Source organism: Heterodontus francisci, chromosome 20 (genome assembly GCF_036365525.1).
Source record: "Heterodontus francisci isolate sHetFra1 chromosome 20, sHetFra1.hap1, whole genome shotgun sequence".
In the NCBI taxonomy this organism is placed as follows: Eukaryota; Metazoa; Chordata; class Chondrichthyes; order Heterodontiformes; family Heterodontidae; genus Heterodontus; species Heterodontus francisci.
The window spans coordinates 81,330,764-81,354,825 of NC_090390.1; the positions used below are offsets into that span (position 1 = coordinate 81,330,764).

Here is a 24,062-nt window from a genome sequence, read left to right on the forward strand (position 1 = left end):
GGCTGCCACACTCAAGAAGCTTGCACCATCCAGGACAAAGCAGCCCACTTGATTGGCACCCCATCTACAAACATTCATTCCCTCCACCACCATTGCACAGTGGCAGCAGTGTGTACCATTTACAAGATGCACTGCAGCAATACACCAAGGCTCCTTAGACAGCACCTTCCAAACTCATGGCCTCTACCACCTAGAAGGACAAGGGCAGCAGCTGCATGGGAACACCACCACCTGCAAGTTATCTCCAAGCCGCACACCATCCTGACTTGGAACTATATCACCATTCCTTCACTGTCGCTGGGTCAAACTCCTGGAACTCCCTTCCTAACAATACAGTGGGCATACCTAACCCACATGGACTGCAGCAGTTCAAGAAGGCAGCTCACCACCACCTTCTCAAGGGCAATTAGGGATGGGCAATAAATGCTGGCCTAGCCAGCAATGTCCACATCCCATGAACAAAAAAAAAAGGTCCAGGGGATTTATCAACTTTCAGTCCCATTAATTTCTCCAGTACTACTTTTTTATTAATGCTAATTTCTTTCCATTCCTCATTTTCGCTACTCCCTTGGTTCTCTAGTATTCCTGGGAGGTTTTTTGTATCTTTCTCTGTTAAGACAGACACAAAGTATTTGTTTAGTTTCTCTGCCATTTCTTTATTCCCCATTATAAATTCTCCTGTGTTTGCCTGTAATGGGCCCACATTTGTCTCTGCTAATCTTTTCCTTTTTACATTCCTATAGAAGCTTTTACAATTCGTTTTTATGTTTCGTGCTAGTTTACTTTCATATTCTATTTTCTCTTTCTTTATCAGTTTCTTGGCCCTCCTTTGCTGAATTCTGAGATGCTCCCAATTCTCAGGCTTACTACTTTTTTTTGGCAACTTTATAAGCCTCTTCCTTTGATCTGACACAATCTTTAACTTCTCTTATTAGCCATGGTTGGATCACTTTTCCTGCTGGGATTTGTGCCTTAAAGGAATGTAAATTTGTTGTAAGCCATGTATTAATTCTTTAAATGCTAGCCATTGCCTCTTCCATCATCATGCCTTTTAATGGAGTTTCCCAATCTACCACAGCCAATTTGTCCCTCATGCCTTCATGGTTTCCTTTGTTTAGATTTATGATCCTAGTTTCGGATTGAACTACACCACTTTCAAACTTAACGTAAAATTCTATCATATTATGGTCAATCTTCCCTAGTGACCCCTTTACAATGAGATTATTAATTAGCCCTTTCTCATTGCACAATACTAGATATAAAATAAAAATAGGAAGTGCTGGAAATACTCAGCAGGTCAGGCAGCATCTGTGGGGAGAGATGCAGAGTTAATGTTTCAGGTCTGTGACCTTTCATCAGAACAGACCTAAAAAAGCCCGTCTGGGCCTTGGTTTAATGTCTCATCCAAAAGACAGCGCCCTCCGGGCAGTGCAAAACTCCCTTATTACTGGAGTATTACTTTGATTTTTTTAACTCAAGTCCTGGAGTGTGATTTGAGCCAACAACATCCTAACTTAGAGGCAAGAGTGCTCCAAACTGAGCCACAACTGTCATTTAGTCAGTGTCACTTTCTGGAGACTCCAGGGTAATCCTGAGAGGTTCGCAAGTTTAGCTAAATTGGAGATTGTACGTGACCAACCTGGGGTTAATGTGTTTGATCTGGTCCTGGGCTATCTGTTGGGCTTCAGCTGCACACAAAACAATTGAATAAAAGGTTTGCCAAACACTTTTATATATGAAGACATTTCCTTTAAGGAAATGAGATGCGTTTGAAGAACCACACTAACAACTCATGAATGCCCGACAGAGTATGTCCATAAATGTAAAGATTTTAATTAAAAGTACGAAATATTAACCTAATGGAAGGTAGAATGCAAAGTGTTGATTAAAGTTATTCCCTCACAAATCTAATTAATCTCCCTCATTGTCCATTCCTGATCAGCTGAATATTGGTCTGTTCTTTTATTTAAATGGAATTTTCTAGAACTGCTGTTTTTTATTGTGGAGGTAGTGAGGGTGTTCAGTGAACACACAACAGTAACAATTTGCATTTATACAGTGCCTTAAACATTGTAAAATGTTCCATCCCAGCTCCCAATTACCCCAAGGACACCACCATCCAGCTTCCCATCACAGAAATTACCATCCCGTGCCACCCCATCCCTATCTCCTCCTCCCATCCCTATTTCCCCACCCCGATCTGCCCACCCTCAGTCTTCTGACTCTCTACTGTAAGGTTATACCATCTACGCCGGGTTGCTGCTGACGAGAGGTCAGCCTGAGAGCAACGGGGACTCTGGTCATCAGAGTTGAACAGATTGATCACAGTTGCTGACCATTTCAACACCCCCCCCCCCCCACCCACTGCTCTCATGCCCACATCTCTGTCCTGGGATTGCTGCAGTGTTCCAGTGAACATCAACGCAAGCTCGAGGAACAGCATCTCATTTACCGATTAGGCACACTACAGCCTGCCGGACTGAACATTGAGTTCAATAATTTCAGAGCATGATGGGGCCCCCCTTTTTATTTGTAGTTCTTTTTCCTTTTTATTTTATTTTCGTTTATTTCATCATTCTTTTGTTTTACCATGTGCCTGCCCACTTTTTTTTTCATGTTTGTGCTTTGGGCCGGGGCTGTTCAATTATCTGTCCATTAACACCCTCTCTGTACTAATGCTTTTTCTTTCAGCACACCATTTGCCTTTTCTTTGTGACCTTCTTGTTATTTATTCTGTGACCCTCTGTCCTATCAGCACCTTATCTTTTGTTATCTCTTGCTCCACCCCAGCTTTATTTGCTTTAAACCTATGACATTTCTAACCTTTGCCAGTTCTGATGAAGGGTCACTGACCTGAAACGTTAACTCTGCTTCTCTCTCCACAGATGCTGCCAGACCTGCTGAGTATTTCCAGCATTTCTTGTTTTGGTCACAGAAGGGTCAGTAACTGACAGGGGGAGAGAAGTTGAGAGGTCAGACTGAGCGCAGTGGGAACACTGGTCATCAGAGTCGAACAGATCGATCACAGAAAGGTCTGTAATTGATGGGGGAGAGAAGTTACTGAGCACAGAAAGATCAGTATCTTGGGGGGGGGTGGTGGGGGGGGACAGGGAACGATGACAATGGAGGCCACAGAGCAAAGTAGGAGGTGCAAGTCAAGAAGAGGTTTGTTTGGAGTGCAGCAGAGGCCCTGGTGAAGGAGGTGTGTTCCTGGGTTTGCAGAAGGAGATCTGGGAACAGAGTGTGTTTTGATATCCAGGGTAGAACATGCAGTCACTGGGAAGGGAGAGGGTGGGATCTGACCCTGGGACTTGCAGAGGGATAGTAACGGTGAGAGGATGCTCCTCCAAGAGGGACCAATATCTGAGTAGGCAACAAAGGTGGCATTGGCTGCAATGGGTTGGTAACTGAAAGGACAACAGGAGACACAAGTGATGGAGAGAACTGAGCCTGCAGAAGAAAGTACTGAGAATGGAGAATCATCATGCAGTCACTGAGCCAAACAAGGTGGTGCTGGTAAGGGAGGAGTCAGTGGGTAGCTTAAATGGCAAAAGCAGGGCATCTCAGTTCTCAACATATAACCCATATTCCACGTGTGCCAGTGTTACACCCTCTCTCTGTGGCGCTGCTACAAGTGGGCATCCTCTCTTTAACTGACTATTTGGTAACTGAGCCTACTGTGGTTTTTCTTAGGATATAGCAACCCAGAAGTTTGCATTACCCTCACCAGTTAGAACGGTGATAGTGGCGGATTTTGACAATGACCAGGAACTTGAAGTATTCTTCAACAATATTGCGTACCGAGGCTCTTCAGCAAACCGCATCTTCAGGTGGGTCAGTTTCACTTCTTTTCATAGAAGCATGGAAATTTACAGCACAGAAGGAGGCCATTTGGCCCCTCATGCCTATGCTGGCTGTTTGAAACAGCAGTTGTGCTTAGTCCCAAAACTCTGCCTTTTGTCCGTGACCCTTTAGGTTCCTCATCGTCAAGTACCTGTCCAACTCCCTTTTAAAATTATTTATGAATTCAGCTTCCCGCCACCTTTTCAAGTAAAGTTCCATATACAAACAACTTTGAGTGAAAAAAAATTCTCCCCATCTCCTCTCTAGATCTTTTGTCAATGATTTAAAATCTATGGTTATTGACCCACTTGCCGGGGGAATAGTATTTCTCTTTCTACTCTATCAGAGCCTCTCATCATCTCTATTAGGTCACATATGGACATACAAAATTAGGAGCAGAAGTAGGCCATTCTGCCCCTCGAGCCTGCTCTGCTATTCAATAAGATCAGGGCTGATCTGTTTGTGTCTCGAATTCCACACTCCCATCTACCCCCGATAACCTTTGATTCCCTTACCTAACAAGAATCTATCTATCCTGCCTTAAAAATATTCAATGATCCCGCCTCCACCACCTTCTGAGGCAGAGATTTCCAAAGTCGCACAACCCTCTGAGAGAAAACATTTCTCCTCATCTCTGTCCTAAAAGGGTGACCCCTAATTTTAAAACAGTGCCCCCTAGTTCTGGACTCACCCACAAGAGGAAACGTCCTTTCCACATCCACCTTGTCAAGACCGTTCAGGATCATATAAACTTTAATCAAGTCTCCCCTCACTCTTCTAAACTCCAGTGAAAACAAACCCATTCGATCCAACCTTTCCGCATAAGACAACCCACTCATTCCAGGTATCAATCTAGAAACCTCCTCTGAACCACCTCCAAGACATTCATATCCTTCCTTAAATAAGGAGACCAAAACTGCACACAGTGTTCGAGATGTGGTCTCACCAATGCCCTGTATAACTGAAGCATCACATTCTTACTTTTATTTTCAATTCCTCTCATAATAAAGGATAACATTCCATTAGCCTTCTTTATTACTTGCTGTACCTGCATACTAACGTTTGGTGACTCATGCACCAGAACACCTAGATCCCTCTGCACCTCGGAGTTCTACAGTCGTTTTCCATTTAAGTAATTCTCCGCTTTTTTATTCTTTCTGCCAAGTGAACAACTTCACGTTTTCCCACATTATACTCCATCTGCCAGATTTTTGCCCACTCGCTCAACCTATCCATAATCGTTCTGCAACCTCCTTATGTCCTCTTCACAATATACTTTCCCACCTATCATTGTGTCATTTGCAAATTTAGCTACCATGCCATTCGCTTCCCTCATCTAAGTCATTGATATAAATTGTAAAAGGTTGAGGTCCCAGCACAGACCCCTGCGGGACTCCACTTGTCACATCCTGCCAATCAGCAAATTGACCCATTTATGCATACACTCTGTTTTCTGCCAGCCAGCCAATCTTCTATCCATGCTAATATGTTACCCACTACACCATGAGCTCCTACTTTGCGCAATAACCTTGTCAAATGCCTTCTGGAAATCCAAGTACAGTACGTCAACGGGTTCCCCTTTATTCACAGCGCATGCTACTCCTTCAAAGAACTCCAAAAAATTGGTTAAATATGATCTCCCTTTCACAAAACCATGCTGACTATTCCCGATTACCATTTTTCTAAGTGTCCAGCTATAGCCTCTTTAATGATCGATTCTAACACCTTCCCCATGACAGACGTCAAGCTAACTGAACTATTGTTACCTGTTTTCTGCCTCCTTCTTGAATAGAGGGGTTATATTTGCTACTTTCATATCTACTACCTCATTAACCACCTCTTTTAAGACGCTAGGATGAAGCCCATCAGGACCCGGGGACTTGTCAGCCCTCAGCTCCATCGGTTTGGTCAGTACCACTTCCCTGGTGATTGTAATTTCACCAAGTTCCTCTCTTCCTTCCACCTCCTGATTTACAGCCATTACTGGAATGGTTTTTTGTATCCTCTATAGTGAAGACAGAAGCAAAATATTTGTTCATTGCATCTGCCATTTCCTTATTGTCTAATATTAGCTCCCCATTCTCACTTTCTAGAGGACCAACTTTATTTTTTTTCCTTTTTAAATACCTGTAGAATCTCTTGCTATCTGTTTTTACATTTCTAGTTAGCTTCCTCTCATACTCTAATTTCTTTCTCCTGACTAACCTTTTAGTCATTCTTTGCTGTTCTTTACATTCTGACCAATCATCTGAATAGCTACTCACCTTAGCGCAAATATATGCCTTAACCTCTTAACCTTTTCTGTTCCAAGGAGAGCAGTCCTAACTTTCCAACCTCTCCTCATAACGGAAGTCCCTAATCCCTAGTATTTTACACAATTTTCTCCCCTCCATTCATAGGAACAGGAGGAGGCCAATCAGCCCGCATGTCTGTTCCATTATTCAATTAGAAATAATAGCTGATCTGTATCTTAATGCCATTTAGTTGTCTCGGTTCCATAATCCTAACAAAAATCTATCAGACTCAGTTATGAAATCTTTCAATTGACTCCCAGCCACATCAGCTTTTTTTTAGGGAGAAAGTTCCAGATTGCTACTACCCCTTGTATGAAGAAGTGCCTCCTGACATCATCCCTGAATGGCTTGGCGGTAATTTTAAAGTTATGCCCCTTGTTCTGGACTGCCCCCACTTCACGCCCCCTCCCCCACCTGCCAGAGGAAATAGTTTCTATTTATCCTATCAAATTTGTTACTCATCTTAAGCACCTCAATTAGATCACCCTTAATCTTCGAAAATCAAGCGAACACAAGCCTAGTCTCTGCAACCCACCTTCATAATTTAACCCTTTTAGTCTCATTATTGTTCCAGCGAACTTTCCTGAAGGCACTGACCCTTGCAGGCCCGGTGTTGGCTTCAGAGCTTTCCCACAGGCCACCTTCACTTCAGTTGAAAACCTGGCCATTGTATTAACACCATATAATCATGGTGATGTCCTACAGGAGTTCTCCAACTTGGAACTCTCCTACGGGGGCTCTCTCCTACATGGAGCTCTCTACAAAGGCTCTCTCCTACAGAGGCTCTCTCCTACATGGAGCTCTCTACAGAGGCTCTTTCCTACAGGGGCTCTCTCCTACATGGAGCTCTCTACAGAGGCTCTCTCCTATATGGAGCTCTCTACAGAGGCTCTCTCCTACAGGGGCTCTCTCCTACATGGAGCTCTCTACAGAGGCTCTCTCCTATATGGAGCTCTCTACAGAGGCTCTCTCCTACAGAGGCTCTCTCCTATATGGATCTCTCCTCCATGGAACTCTTTCTCCCACATGGATCTCTCCAACAGAACACCTTCACTTCACTTGAAAATGTAGCCAATGTATTCATGCTTCTGTCTGTATCTTTATAGAATCATTGAGGTTTATTTCTTTAAAGACTCTATTGGAAGTGTTGGTTGTGATTCAGTTGGAAGCACTCTCATCTTTGTGTCAGCAGGTTCTGGGTTCAAGCCCCACTCCAGAGATTGGAGCACAAATCCAGGCTGACACTCCCAGCACTGTGCTCATTTTGGGTTCCGCCAGGGCCACTTAACTCCAGTCCTCATTACAGCCTTGGTCCAAACATGGACAAAAGAGCTGAATTCCAGAGGTGAGGTGAGAGTGACTGCCCTTGACATCAATGCAACATTTGACCGAGTGTGGCACCAAGGAGCCCTGGTGGAGTCATAACTAGCACAAAGGAAGATGGTTGTGGTTGTTGGAGGTCAATCATCTCAGCCCCTGGACATCGCTGAAGGAGTTCCTCAGGGCAGTGTTCTTGGCCCAGCTATCTTCAGCTGCTTCATCAATGACCTTCCCTCCATCAATAGGTCAGAAGTGGGGATGTTCGCTGCAGACTGCACAGTGTTCCGTAGCATTCGCAATTCCTCAGATACTGAAGCAGTCTGTGCCCGCATGCAACAAGATCTGGACAACATTCAGGCTTGGCCTGATAAGTGGCAAGTGCCAGGCAATGATCATCTCCATTAGGCGAAAATCTAACCATCTTCCCTTGACATTCAATGGCATTACCATCGTTGAATCCTCCACTATCAACATCCTGGGCGTTACCATTGACCAGAAACTGAACTGGAGTAGCCATATAAATACTGTCGCTACAAGAGCAAGTCAGAGACTGGCATTTCTGCAGCGAGAAACTCACCTCATGACTCCCCAAAGCCTGTCCATCGTCTACAAGGCATACGTCAGGAGAATGATGGAAAACTCTCCCTTTGTCTGGATGAGTGCAGCTCCAACAACACTCAACACTGTCCAGGGCAAAGCAACCCACTTGATCAGCACCCCATCCACAACCTTAAACATTCACTCCCTTCACCACTGACGCACAGTGGCAGCAGTGTGTACCATCTACAAGATGCACTGCAGCAACTCACCAAGGCTCCTTAGACTGCACCTTACAAACCCGCGACCTCTACCACCTCGAAGGACAAGGGCAGCAGATGCATGGGAACACCACCACCTGCAAATTCCCCTCCAAGCCACACACCATCCTGACTTGGAACTATATCACCATTCCTTCACTGTCGCTGGGTCAAACTCCCTTCCTAACAGCACTGTGGGTGTACCTACCCCACATGGACTGCAATAGTTCAAGAAGGCAGCTCACCACCATCTTCTCAAGGGCAATTAGAGATGGGCAATATATGATGGCTTTGCCTTCCTGTGAATAAATAAAACAAAACCTAATCACAGGTGGAGTCTTAGCTACAGCACTAAAATGAGGCACAGCAAGTATCACAACCAAGCGTAATTTTGTCTTCAACTTGCATCCATATAAGTTCACTTTCTAAACTAGTGTTGGCCAATAGAAAGTGCTGACCAGCCATAGCTGTGACTCTGGTGACAGTGTTTTAGTCCCATACACTAATACCTTACACACAATCCAGGTAAATATGTTTGACACGTGTGTATATTTATTTAACAAACATCCGTCACCATTCAGTGACCAGTGAAGTAAAGCAGCCACAACAGTCAAAAAACACACACACGCTCTGCTGTTCCTCTCACCATTTTACCATCAAATGTGGCCCAGCGACGGTTGCTACTGCTCATAGTTGCATTCACTGATCACAAATGCGATTATCCACATCTGAATTCCCAATTAACTATATCTGGCTGATGCACAGTTTTAGAGGAAGCGACTAGACTTGTTTTCCCCCCTGGCAGGGGGTGAAATGATTTTGGGAGAAGAGGGGAGAATAGCAAGGAGGGTGAAAATGTAATGAATAAAGTGCAGAATTTTTGTTCGTTTGCATACCATATTATGTCACTAATGATGGGCTGTCCATGCGTCCGCCTCTAAAAGATCAGTTGCAAGATATGTTTTCTCTGGTGATAATTATTGTTGGGCTTTTACTGCATTTCATTTTGTGAATGTTGAATTGACAGAGTGCTCTCAGATATTAATATATAGATTGCATTTAGTCGCCAGTCTCTGTGATGAATGTGTTCGGGCAAGGAACAGACGATTTTCAATTTGCTGACTTATGAACGTAGGCCAGTTTCTCTCTCTGTCTCTCTCTTTCTCAACTGCACTTCATTCTCACCTAATCTCCATCACTCAATGCCTCTGTTATCGATCCTCTGAGGCAGCTATTAAAAAGCAACACCTTGCAGGAAGTAATAAATGACTCCCTGAATTAATGAGGAATGAGCTGACTCAATTGATGGTGGATTTCTGGGAACGTGGCGATGGGACCGAGCAGCACTGCAGATCTGAGGCACAGCAGAAAGACCACAGGTTCATGCTCTTGGGCTGTGTCGAGTTAGCTGCTCTGAGCCAGGGCAGGAGTTACGATTTGCCTCAGTGACTGCCCCTTGAGTTTGGGCAAAGGGGAGAAAAAGAATCAGGCCAGATTCCCACCCTGATTGGTAGTCAGCAGTTCCCATGTCAGGATCAGGTTTGAGTGCATTCCGCACATGCCCGTCCCCCATGGTCAAATGGCACTCGTTGTCTTGGCTTACAGGTGGGATGTTGAGGTGCCTGGAAGAGGGGACCTGCCAGTGCACATCGGACTGAAGCTTAGCAAAAATCACAGGCTTCAGGAGAAAAAGGGACAAGAATTGGGGGCAGTGAGGTAATGATTCTATGATCGAGGCAGCTGCTGATACTGCCGACTCAGCCTAGACTGTGAGCGTCTTTGGCATAGCCTGGAGATGCCCTGAGGGGCAGTGGAGCGGGGGGACACAGGAGGAGGGTGGGGGTGTCTGTGCTGGAGCATGATGCAAAAGGCAACAAAGAGTGTGGGTGCTTTTCTTTATTCTTTCATGGGATGTAGACGTCACTGGCAAGGCCAGCATTTATTCTCCATCCCTAATTGTCCTTCTTGAACCCCTGAGTCCTTTGGGGTTAGGTACATCCACAGTGCTGTTAGGAAGGGAGTTCCAGGATTTTGACACAGCGACAGTGAAGGAATGGTGATATAGTTCCAAGTCAGGATGGTATGTGACTTGGAGGGGAACTTGCAGGTGGTGGTGTCCCCATGCATCTGCTGCCCTTGTCCTTCTAGATGGTAGAGGTCGCGGGTTTGGAAGGTGCTGTCTGAGGAGCCTTGGTGCGTTGCTGCAGTGCATCTTGTAGATGGTACACACTGCTGCCACTGTGTGTTGGTGGTGGAGGGAGTGAATCTTTGTAGATGGGGTGCCAATCAAGCCCTGGATGGTGTCGAGCTTCTTGAGTGTTAGAATCATAGAATCATAGAAAGTTTCAGCTGTGCCGGCTGTAAAATGATCCACCCATTCTAATCCCACCTTCCAGCATTTGATCCGTAACCCTGCAGATTACGGCGGCACTTGAGGTGCATATCCAGACTCCTTTTGAATGAGTTGAGGGTCTCTGCCTCAACTACCCTTTCAGGCAGTGAGTTCCAGACACCCATCACCCTCTGGGTGAAAAGGCTTTTCCTCATCTCCCCTTTTATTTTTCTACCAATCACTTTAAATCTATGTCCCCTCGTCACTGAACTCTCTGCTAAGGTGAATAGACCCTTCACCTCCACTCAATCCAGGCCCCTCAAACTTTTGTACATTTCAATCAGATCTCCCCTCGGCCTTCTCTGTTCCAAGGAGAACAACCCCAGACTATCCAATCTTTCTTCATAGCTGCATTTTTCCAGTCATGGCAACATCCTCGTAAATCTCCTCTGTACCCTCTCTAGTGCAATTACATCCTTTCTGTAATCAGGTGACCAGAACTGCACACAGTACTCAAGTTGTGGCCTAACCAATGAGTTATACAGTTTCAGCATAACCTCCCTGCTCTTGTATTCTATATCTTGGCTAATAAAGGAAAGGATTCCATATGCTTTCTTAACCACCTTATCGATCTTTCCTGCTATCTTCAGGGATCTGTGGACATTCACTCCAAGGTCCCTCACTTCCTCTACAGTTCTCAGTATTTTCCCATTAATCGTGTATTCCTTTGCCTTGTTTGACCTCCCCAAATGCATCACCTCACACTTCTCCAGGTTGAATTCCATTTGCCACTTTTCTGCCCATCTGACCAGACCATCAATATCTTCCTGCAGCCTACAGCTATCCTCTTCGCTATCTACCACACGGCCAATCTTTGTGTCGTCCGCAAACTTCTTGATCATGCTCCCTACATTTATGTCCAAATCATTAATATACACCACAAAAAGCAGGGGACCCAGTACTGAGCCCTGCAGAACACCACTGGAAACAGCCCTCCAGTCACTAAAACAGCCGTCAACAATTACCCTTTGTTTCCTGCCACTGAGCCAATTTTGTATCCACCTTGCTGCATTCCCCAGGATCCCATGGGATTTTATTTTTTTTACTGGATCCCATGAGATTTAATTTTTTAAACCAGGCTGCCATGTGGGACCTTGTCAAAAGCCTTGCTAAAATCCATGTAGACCACATCAACTGCACTACCCTCATCTATCTTGTTACTGCTTCAAAATATTTGATCACTTTGTTCCAACAAGATCTTCACTTAACCAATCCACGCTGGCTATCCTTGATTAACCTATGCCTTTCTAAGTGACAGTTTATCCTGTCTCTCAGAATAGACTCCATTAATTTGCCCACTACGGAGGTTAGACTGACTGGCCTGTAATTATTCGGTCTATCCCTCGCTCCCTTTTTAAACAGAGGTACAACATTAACAGTTCTTCAATCTTCCGGCACCACACCTGTAACCAGTGAGGACTGGAAAATGATGGTCAGACCTTCTGCTATTTCCTCTCTTGCTTCTTTTAACAGCCTTGGGTACATTTCATCTGGCCCTGGTGATTTATCAACTTTCAAGGATGCTAATCTCATTAATACTTCCTCCCTATGTTTATCACCCAATACTTCACACTCCTTCTCCTTAACTACAATATCTGCATCGTCGCCCTCTTTTGTGAAGTCAGACGCAAAGTATTCATTAAGAACCATACCAACATCTCCACCCCTACACATAGGTTACCTTTTTGGTCTTTTATGGGCCTTACTCTCACTTTAGTTATCCTCTTACTCTTAACGTATTGATAAAACGAGTGTTGTTGGAGCTGCACCCATACAGACAAGTGGAGAATATTCCATCACACTCCTGACTTGTGCCTTGTAGATGGTGGACAGGCTTTGGGGAGTCAGGAGATCAGTTAGTTGCCACAGAATTCCGAGTCTCTGACCTGCACTTATAGCCATAGTATTTATGTCACTGGCCCAGTTTAGTTTCTGGTCAATGGTGATCCCCAGGATGTAGATAGTGGGAGATTCAGCGATGGTAATGCCATTGAACATGAAGGGGAGATGGTTGGATTTTCTCTTGTTGGAGATGGTCATTGCCTGGCACTTGTGTAGCGCGAATGTCACTGGCCACTTATCAATCCAAGCCTGGATGTTGTCCAGGTCTTGCTGCACATGAACACGGGCTGCTTCAGTATCTCTAAGTAGTTGCAAATGGAACCAAACACTGAAATCTTCAGCGACCATCCCCACTTCTGACCTTATGATGGAAGGAAGGTCATTAATGAAGCAATTGAAGATGGTTGGGCCTAGGACACTACCCTGGGGAACTCCTGCAGTGATGTCCTGCGGCTGAGAAGATTGGCCTCCAACAGCCATAACCATCCTCATTTGTGCTAGATATGACTCCAACCAGTGGAGAGTTCTCCCATTCTGGTTCTTTCTGTGCTGCTTTGAAATCCTGCTAGTAGTGGTGCATGAGGCTTAAACCCTCCCTGGAAAAAAACAACCAGAAGAGGGAGTTAAGATGTGGAGAAAGAGGGAAAAGAGGAGAGAGGAAACACGACAAGGAGAGAAGAGGTCTAGTGGGCCTGAGAAAGGAAAAGGGGAACCAAATAAGACAGACAGAGAGATGTCAAATGAGAAAAGAAAATCTGTAAAGGAATGGGAGTAAATGAGTAAGAGAGAGACAAAGACAACGAGGAAAGCAGTGAGATAAGGGACTTCAGGAGGACATAGACTGGTGAAATGGGCAGACATGTGGCAGATGCAGTTTAACACAGCTAAGTGGTTGGAAGAATGAAGCGAGGCAATATAAACTAAATGGTACAATTTTAAAGGGGTTGCAGGAACAGAGAGGCCTGAGGAGTACGTGCACAGAAATCTTTGAAGGTGGCAGGACGAACAGGCTGTCAAAAAAGCAAACAGGACCCTTGGCTTTATGAAATGGAGAGAGATCAAATTAAAAAGGGGAGAGAGAGCAAACGAGGAAGGGAAACTTGAGAAGCCAGAGAGACAAAACCGTAACAGGACTGAGATAAACAGAAGGGGGAATAACAATGGGTGGGAAGTGGTTGAAAGAGAGAGAGAGCAAGAAAAGAAGAGAGTGAGAGACAAACATAAGGGAAAGAGTGAGAGGGGGATGGAGATCAGAGAGAGAGAGATGAACAAACGGAAGGAGGTAATAGAGGGAAAGATGAACTGAGCAACACACAACAGGAAGGTGTCATCTGCAATCCTGGCCTGTGCTGAATAAGCCAGACTGGGACAGTGATAGATGGGGTATAGTTGACCTTGGATTGGGAAGCAGGAGGAAGGGGTGAGGGTGGGTGGAATGCCAAGAGGATTATTATTCCCAATTGCTGACACCCACTGCAATGCCCAAGTGTGGGTATATGAGCTGAGGATAGGAGCGAGCTGGGTTTCGACTCATCCCCTCCACTGTAGAACAGCTTGTCGATGCTCACCCCCTAGTCTCACCAATGAAATACGCCATTCAGACCAAGTACTGGGAGGAAAATCGCAGGCAATACCCCCGGGATTTTAGGCAATGTGGCTACAGAGAGCACACTTTCAGTAGCTGGTGACTGAGCGCAGACTGTAATATCTATGGACCTGATTAGAATTATTATGAAATGGAAATAAAATGCAGGGAATAGTGAATACAGCTTTTCAAATTTGAAAGTATCCTGCCATTTAAAAATGTGCCTCAGTGATGCATTTTAAACATGCTCCCATTAGTTAGCTGTGCAGCTCGCAATTTATTTCTTGCAAACAAATGTCATTTGCAGGCTCCCTGTCTCAGTGGGTTCAAATCCCACTCCGGAGACTTGAGCACAAAAAATCCAGGCTGACACTCCCGGTGCAGCACTGAGGGAGTGCTGCACTGCCCGAACCGCACTCTTTCAAGTGCGGCATTAAACCAAGGCCCTGTCTGTCTTCTCATGCTGGGTGAGTTCTCCCCAGTGGCCTGGCCAATATTAATCCTTCAACCAACATCACTAAAACAGATTATCTGCTGTTTGTGGGATCTTGCTGTGCACAAATTGGCTGCCACATTTCCTATAATACAACAGTGACTACACTTCAGAAAGTAGTTTATTGGCTGTAATGCACTTTGGGTCGTCCTGAGGTCATGGAAGGCGCCAGAGAAATGCAAGTCTTTTTCTTTATGCGATAAGGCACTGTCGATGGGTAAGTATTTACCATTTTAATTCTTTCTTTCTTTAACTTGTCACATTATTTTTAAGGAGGAAGGTGGGGAAGGGTGGAGGGGGAAGGGATCCAGTTTGAATTATAACTAAGACCCTGTGTCTCCCGACAGCCTGTTAATGCCGTGTTATATCCTTCTCTCTCTGTGAACGATTGGTACTGTTTCCATCATTTGGACCATTTGGAGACTTGGTATTGCTGTAACTGGTGCAGCAGCACTCTCTACTGGTCGGACATCAGTACTGCCTGAGTTTTAAAATAGGTCCAGGTTTTCGGGGCAGGCTCCAGATACAGAATAAAGAATGTCAGGGTCATGGAATTCACCCCAAAATCATAGCAGGCAGGTAGGAGTGAGAAAGAACATGTGTTAATCTAGTGCCTTTCGTAGCTTGGGATGTTCCAAAGCACTTTACAGCCTGGGATTTTCCTCCCCGAACCTCTCGCCCTCTCTTTCCTTCTTAAAGACGCTTCTCTTTGACCAAGCTTTTGGTCGCCTGTCCTGAGATCTTCCAAGATTCTATAGACTCTGGAGCAGTTCCTACAGATTGGAGGGTAGCTAATGTAACCCCACTATTTAAAAAGGTAGGTAGAGAGAAAGCAGGGAATTATAAACCAGTTAGCCTGACGTCGGTAGTGAGGAAAATTTATTTATTTAGTGATACAGCACTGAAACAGGCCCGTTGGCCCACCGAGTCTGTACTGACCATCAACCACCCATTTATTTCCTGCAGTAATCCCATACTCCCTACCACCTACCTACACTAGGGGCAATTTACAATGGCCAATTTACCTATCAACCTGAAAGTCTTTGGCTGTGGGAGGAAACCAGAGCACCCAGCAGAAACCCACATGGTCACAGGAGGAATTTGTAAACTCCACACACGCAGTGCCCAGAATCAAACCTGGGTCCCTAGAGCTGTGAGGCTGTGGTGCTAACCACTGCGCCACTGTGCCGCCCATTAGAATCCGTTAGCAAAGATTTTATAGCAGAGCACTTGGAGAACAGTGGTAGAATCGGACAGAGTCAGCATGGATTTCCGAAAGGGAAATCATGTTTGACAAATCGACTAGAATTCTTCGAGGATGTAACTAGTAAAGTTGATGAGGGGGAGCCAGTGGATGTGGTTTATTTGGACTTTCAAAAGGCTTTCGACAAAGTCCCACGTAAGAGATTAGCGTGTAAAATTAAAGCGCATGGGATTGGGGGTAGTGTATTGTGATGGATAGAAAATCGGTTGGCGGACAGGAAACAAAAGTAAGGATAAATGGGTCTTTTTCCGAATGGCAGGCAGTGACTAGTGGGGTACCACAGGAATCGGTGCTAGGACCCCAGCTATTCACAATATTCTTCTTTGGCCTCCTTATCTCGAGAGACAATGGGTAAGCGCCTGGAGGTGGTCAGTGGTGTGTGGAGCAGCGCCTGGAGTGGCTATAAAGGCCAATTCTAGAGTGACAGGCTCTTCCACAGGTGCTGCAGAAAAATTTGTTTGTCGGGGCTGTTGCACAGTTGGCTCTCCCCTTGCACCTCTGTCTTTTTTCCTGCCAACTGCTAAGTCTCTTCAACTCGCCACACTTTAGCCCCGCCTTTATGGCTGTCCGATCCCTCAATGGCCCTATATATTCCGTTAATTACCTTCTGGCTCCCAGCATAGCCAAAAAAGATCTTTCCATCACTACCACATCTATCCACCATCATCTTCCTATTACTCTTTTAGCCAAAATGGTAGCAGAATTTGTTGCCTACAGTTGCCCAGGCAGAATGATGATGGAGTTTGAAGAACAAGAATCGCGCATACTGTTATAGTTTCTATATTGGAGAAATGTGGGTGAAGACGGGCAGAATAGCAGCAGGGAACTGCATGCTGAATGTAATGGTGTGAAAAATGAAATGTTAATTTAGACAGTGCAAGTATTATCACTAATACTGTCACTAGGTTTGTTTAGAGCATTGCTACCAATATCCAATATAGAAAAATGTTAAGCCAGTACATGTTAAAGTGAAATGCAGTTCTATTATGATGCTTTTAGTTCATCACCTCGAATTGCTTCAGTTGCTGCCACTGCACGTGCCAAACCTGTAACTGCCAGTACTTCACCCTAGTGTTAGTTCAGAATGTGATCTCCAGACACAACTGAAGTATAATTGCACTCCTGGGTACTTCTCAAGTGAGGATGGTATAAAAATTTCACAAGCCCAGTGTTTGGCTTTATTGAACATCTAGTCACAACATTGGTCATGATTCTTTTTCAAAAGTACAGTGGAAATAAAAACTGTATCAAAACTTTTCCCAAATTAGGAAGCTACAAAACAATGTATTATCCTATTGTTGACATACCATAAAGATGAGTACAATCTCATCCCTCCTGCCACCATGCTATTGAAAATCCCTCTGCGCTTAATTGATGCCAATGGTCTGCCATTACTCCAGTAGCCCACACTTTTCCTTGTTTGAATTTTGCCCCTAAGTGCCAATCCTCGCAGCAGTGAATCTCAGCTCGGCCTCTCCTGTGCTGCGCTGTGCTGCCATGTTCCTTCTCCATAGCAAAATATTGATGACAGCAAATAAATTCAAACTCAAAAACTGATATCTGAAATTGGAGAACAGCATCTGTGTCTGAAAGGTAAAAAAACAGGTTCATGCTTCAGGCAAGTACTTTCATTAGAGTTCTGATGTTTGTGCAAGTGCCAGATATGTATTTGAACGAGGGATTAATTCAATGTTGTATCATTTGTTGCAAATATTAAATCCCAAATATTAGGAACATGGGAACAGAAGTTTGTTATTCAGCTCCTTGAGCCTGCACTGCCATTCAATTAGATAATGATTAATCGATATATTCAAAATAAGACAAGCTAAATTTATGTAATTAAGTATTGAAAGAAATGAAATATTGAATTTTTAAAAAATGGTTGATAAACCCTTATTTTTTAGTCTCGTTTCGTTTTAGTTTAGAGATACAGCACTGAAACAGGCCCTTCGGCCCACCGAGTCTGTGCCGACCATCAACCACCCATTTATACTAATCCTACACTAATTCCATATTCCTACCACCTGTCCCTATATTCCCCTACCACCTACCTATACTAGGGGCAATTGCTAATGGCCAATTTACCTATCAACCTGCAATTCTTTGGCTTGTGGGAGGAAACCAGAGCACCCGGAGGAAACCCACGCAGACACAGGGAGAACTTGCAAACTCCACACGGGCAGTACCCAGAATTTTTGAAGTATGCGTGTAGGGGAATCAGAAATACTCGTCAGTATACTGTCGAGTATTTCTGATTCCCCTACACGCATACTTCATATATATATATATATATATATATATTGGGGCTGTTACACAGTTGGCTCTCCCCTTGCGCCTCTGTCTTTTTTCCTGCCAACTGCTAAGTCTCTTTGACTCGCCACACTTTAGCCCCGCCTTTATTGCTGCCCGCCAGTTCTGGCGATCGCTGGCAACTGACTACCACGACTTGTGATCGATGTCACAGGACTTCATGTCGCGTTTTCAGACGTCTTTAAAGCGGAGACATGGACGGCCGGTGGGTATGATACCAGTGGCGTGATCGCTGTACCATATGTCTTTGGGGATCCTGCCATCTTCCATGCGGCTCACATGGCCAAGCCATCCCAAGCGCCGCTGACTCAGTAGTGTGTATAAGCTGGGGATGTTGGCCGCCTCGAGGACTTCTGTGTTGGAGATACGGTCCTGCCACCTGATGCCAAGTATTCTCCAGAGGCAGCGAGATGGAATGAATTGAGACGTCGCTCTTGGCTGACATACGTTGTCCAGGCCTCGCTGCCATAGAGCAAGGTACTGAGGACACAGGCTTGATACACTCAGACTTTTGTGTTCCGTGTCATGTATATTCACAATATACATTAATGATTTAGATGAGGGAACTAAATGTAATATCTCCAAATTTGCAGATGACACAAAACTGGGTGGGAGGGTGAGTTGTGAGGAGGATGCAGAGAGGCTTCAGGGTGATTTGGACAAGTTGAGTGAGTGGGCTAATGCATGGCAGATACAGTATAATGTGGATAAATGTGAGGTTATCCATTTTGATAGCAAAAACAGGAAGGCTGATTATTATCTGAATGGCTATAAACTGAGAGAGGGGAATATGCAACAAGACCTGGGTGTTCTCGTACACCAGTTGCTGAAGGTAAACATGCAGGTCCAACAGGCGGTAAAAAAAGCAAATGGTATGTTGGCCTTCATAGCGAGAGGATTCGAGTCCAGAAGCAGGGATGTCTTGCTGCAATTATACAGGGCCTTGGTGAGGCCACAGCTGGAATATTTTGTGCAGTTTTGTTCTCCTTATCTGAGGAAGGATGTTCTTGCTACAGAGGGCGTGCAGCGAAGGTTTGCCAGACTGATTCCTGGGATGGCAGGACTGACGTATGAATCGGTTAGGATTATATTCACTGGAGTTCAGAAAAGTGAGGGGGGATCTCATAGAAATCTATAAAATTCTAACAGGACTTGACAGGGTTGATTCAGGAAGGATGTTCCCGATGGTGGGGGAGTCCAGAACAAGGGGTCATAGTCTAAGGATACAGGGTAAACATTTCAGGACTGAGATGAGGAGAAATTTCTTCACCCAGAGAGGGGTGAGCCTGTGGAATTCGCTACCACAGAAAGCAGTTGAGGCCAAAACATTGTCTGTTTTCAAGAAGGAGTTAGATATAGCTCTTGGGTCTAAAGGGATCAAAGGGTATGGGGCGAAAGCAGGAACAGGCTACTGAGTTGGATGATCAGCCATGATCATAATGAATGGGGGAGCAGGCTCGAAGGGCCGAATGGCCTACTCCTGCTCCTATTTTCTATGTTTCTATGAGATCTCTTTATGTGTCAAATTTTGTTTGATAATCATTCCTGTGAAGTACCTTGGGATTTTACAACATTGAAGGTGCTATATATATGCAAGTTATTGTTGTGCTTTGTATCGAAGGTACTAATGACCGTCCCCAATAAGAGAGAATCTAACCATCTCCCCTTGACATTCAATGGCATTACAATCACTTAATCCCCCACTATCAACATCCTCGGGGCTACCATTGACCAGAAACTGAACTGGAGTAGCAATATAAATACCGTGGCTGCAAGAGGAGGTCAGAGGCAAGGAATCCTGAGGCGAGTAACTCACCTCCTGACTGCCCAAAGCCTGTCCACCATCTGCAAGGCACAAGTCAGGAGTGTGATGGAATACTCTCCACTTGCCTGGATGGGTGCAGCTCCAACAACAGTCAAGAAGCTCAACACCATCCAGGAGAAAGCAGCCTGCTTGTTTGGCACCCCATCTACAAACATTCACTCCCTCCACCACCGACGCACAGTGGCAGCAGTGTGTACCATCTACAAGATGCACTGCAGCAATGCACCAAGGCTCCTTCGACAGCACCTTCCAAACCCGCGACCTCTATCAACTAGAAGGACAAGGGCAGCAAATGCATGGGAACACCACCACCTCCAAGTTCCTCTCCAAGCCACACACCATCCTGACTTGGAACTATATCGCCGTTCCTTCACAGGCGCTGGGTCAAAATCCTGGAACTCCCTTCCTAACAGCACTGTGGGTGTACCTACCCCACATGGACTGCAGCGGTTCAAGAAGGCAGCTCAAATCTAATACAGTGAAATGGAAGTACTCAACTGTTGAACAACTTTCTACTGTCTTCACATGGGAGAAGCAAATTTTTGTGCTGCGCCATTTTTGTAAATAAAACAAGCTTGCCAATACAAAAAAACAAAAAAAACCACCACCTTCTCAAGGGCAATTAGGATTGGGCAATAAATGCTGGCCTGACCAGCGATGCCCACATCCCATGAATGAATAAAAAAAAATTCAACATTGAACACTTCCAGCCCTAGTATAGCCCGTGGTTATGTGGCCTAATCAGTAAATTGTTTGTCTGTGATGTTGATCTAGGCGCATGCCTCACATTTTGGTAGTTCTTGATTAAAATGTACACGAGGTTCCAGCTTCAAATCACTGACAAGCCCTAATTTGTGAGGGGTGGGAGGAGGCTGGCATGGAGCATAAACTCCGGCATAGACCAGTTGGGCCGAATGGCCTGTTACTGTGCTGTAGCCTCGATGTAATGATAGTGGAGTATCTGCTTCGTCTCGCTGTGTACTGATTGCCTCTTCCACTGTGTGCCATTGTAGGGTCTCTCGAAGAGTAGGAGCAGACCCATTGATAGAAGAGGTAAATGCAGGAGATGCTGCAGAACACACAGGACAAGGAACAGGTAAAGTCAGCCAGCTGTCATTAGCCTCACAGCTTTTTTGTAGTTGTTCATTTTTTGGATTTTTGAATGAGGCGTTAAACCGAGGCCCTGTCTGCCCTCTCAGGTGGGTATAACAAAATCCCAAGGCCACTACTTCGAAGAGAAGCAGGGAATGTCTCCCCAGTGCCCTGACCAATATTCATTGCTCAACCAATGCTGCAAGAAACAAATTCTCTGGTCATTAGCACATTGCTGTTTGTGGGATCTTGCCGTGCATAGATTGGCTTCTGCATTTCCTACATTACAACAGTGACTACATTTCAAAGGTATACCATTGGCTGTAAAGCACTTTGGGATGTCCTGAGGTTGTGAAAAGTACTATCGAAATGCAAGTTCCTTCTTTTTTTTCCTTTAATGTTGTGTTTCTCAAGGTAAGGGATGCTTGTGTCAGGGAGCCCTGCTTTCCATCCAAGGCGGTGTCAGCAACAAACACTTCCAGCTCCGGTCGAGCCAGCCAGGGCCACTGAGCAGACTCTATGAGAATATCCCTCCACCCTAACGGTGTAAATAAAACCATAGTAAAGAAAGATTATTAAATGTGGATCACAGAGAAAGTCAACTCATGGTTATTGACTCAGTGGGTAGCCCTCTTGTCTCTAGGGTCAGTAGGTCGTGGGTTCAGCATCCTACTGAAGAGACTGGAACGCATAATCTGGGCAGACACTCCAATGTAGTGCTGAGGGAGTGCAGCACTGTTGAAGGTGCCATCTTTTGGATGAGATGAGGGCCTGTCTGCTCTCCCATGACATTATTCTGAAGAAGACCGAGAGAGTTATCCCTGGTGTCCTGGTCAATATTTATCCCTCAATCAACATCACGAGAGAAATATTATCCGGTCATTGTCACAGTTCGTGTCTGTGGGATCTTGCTGTGCACAAATTTGTGTTGTGTTTGTCCGAACAGCAACAGTGACTACACTTCATAGAAATGATGACTTAGTCATGAAATGATTAGTTTGGGTCCTGTTGAAAATACAAATGTCTCCTTCCTTCTGATTGGGCTGTAGATGGCACTGTGCTGCTTTTGGTTAAAGTTCACACTCATCGACTAAATCACAAGATTCCCGGCTCGATGGAAATAACTCTCAGATTCCGAATAGGAATTCATGGCTAAAACATACTCTCCAACAGTCTCGAATCCCTTCCTTCCCCTTCCCAGGCCAAAGGTTTCCCACACTCCTGGTAACGGTTCTCAACACTGATGGTTCATTTCCATGGCCTCGTTCTATGGCTCCCCTCAGTGGCTGAGATGGGGAGCACAGAAATATAATGTCTCCAGTGGGCATTGACTGCTTGACTCCAATACCAGTATTGTAAATATGGAGTCAAGGTCCCCACCTGATTTCGAAGTGAAGTAGAGTGAGACACCCTTCGCCATTGTTGGGCCCTGATGCTGAATTACACTCACAAACGTTTTAGCGTTAGGGGTCACAGTCTCAGGATAAGGGGTCGGCCATTTTGGACCGAGAGGAGGAGGTATTTCTTCACTCGATGGGAATTCTCTCCGCCAGAGAGCTGTGGATGTTGAGTATTGGCAAGACTGTGATCAATAGATTTTTGGCTACTAAAGGAATTAAAGGATATGGGGATCAGGCGGGAAAGTGGAGTTGAAGTAGAAGATCAACCATGATCTAATTGAATGTTGGAGCAGGCTTGAGCGGCTGTACGGCCTACTCCTGCTCCTATTTCTTATGGCCTTCTGTAAGAGGCAACCAAGCACTAGTTTTAGTGTAAATAGAACCATAGGAAAATTACAGCACAGAAATAGGCCATTCAGCCCATCGTGTCTTAAATGGTAGCTTGGATTAGGCAGTTAAGCTATGGGGAGAGTCCATGAGAATGGGGAAAGGAAGGGGCGATAGTGGCATAGTGGTAATGTCACTGGCCTAGTAATCCAGGGGCCCAGGCTAATGCCCTGGGGACACAGGTTCAAATCTCACCACGGCAGCTGGTGTAATTTAAATTCAATTAATTAATAAAAATCTGGAATTGAAACTATGACATGGCATGATAGCCATGAAACTATCATCGATTGTTGTAAAAACCCAGCTGGTTCACTAATGTCCTTTAGGGAAGGAAATCTGCCGTCCTTACCTGGTCTGGCCTACATGTGACTCCAGACCGACAACAACGTGATTGACTCTTAACTGCCCTCTGAAGTGGCCTAGCAAGCCACTCAGTTGTCAATGGCAATTCGGAATGTGCAACAAATGCTGACCTTGCCAGTGATGCCCACAACCCCACGAAAGAATTTAAAAAAATGAAGGGTTGAAAGAGACCTTACTAATGCAGTGAAGATTCTAAAGAGTTTAGACAAACTGAATTATACAATCATATGGCATAGAAAGAGGTCATTTAGCTCATCAAGCTTGTGCCAGCTGTCTGAAAGAATCCCTGTTCGTCCCCTGCAAATTTTTTTCTCTTGTAAATATTTTTCCAATTTCTTTGGACCAGCTGAAGGGAAGAGAATGGTGTCTCCCCCACTCCATGACACCAAGTCCCACATATTACACTACCTCCCTGCTGTAAATAGAATTATATTAAAGGTCTGAGATCTACAGGAGTAGCCTCGGTTTGCGCACTATTTCTACAACATGCCTTGTGTTTTGGGCTCCAACAGGTGCAGTTGCCACTGATTTTGATGGAGATGGACTATTGGATCTGATCATTTCTCATGGGGAGTCCAGGGCACAGCCTCTTTCTGTATTTAAAGTAACACAGGTATGTGTCTGCTGTGACTAGGGTTGGTTTTTATGTTTCCTTCCCCCCAACTGACCACCTAGCATGCCAGTCCCACCCACCCACCCATGTAAAGGCCCATGCTAAGGCAGGGCCTAGGGCTGAGATAAGGGTAGGAAATTCAAATGCAGTAGTGGTTCTGTCATGCTTCGCAGGCTTGTCCCAACACCTTCAATCCGAATCCATTCTTCATTCAAATTAAAATGGCTTGGCTGCAGTGGGAT

General features: G+C 45.0%; 1 protein-coding gene across 1 annotated transcript in view; it reads left to right on the forward strand.

The window, feature by feature from the left end:
* The window catches only part of crtac1b (cartilage acidic protein 1b), a 341,954-nt gene that overhangs the window by 269,921 nt on the left and 47,971 nt on the right, over window positions 1-24,062 (forward strand). Inside the window, exons 8-10 of the mRNA XM_068053120.1 lie at window positions 3,694-3,830; window positions 20,979-21,061; window positions 23,720-23,820. Coding sequence (XP_067909221.1) covers window positions 3,694-3,830; window positions 20,979-21,061; window positions 23,720-23,820 — 321 coding nt within the window. The remainder of the gene's footprint in view (window positions 1-3,693; window positions 3,831-20,978; window positions 21,062-23,719; window positions 23,821-24,062) is intronic.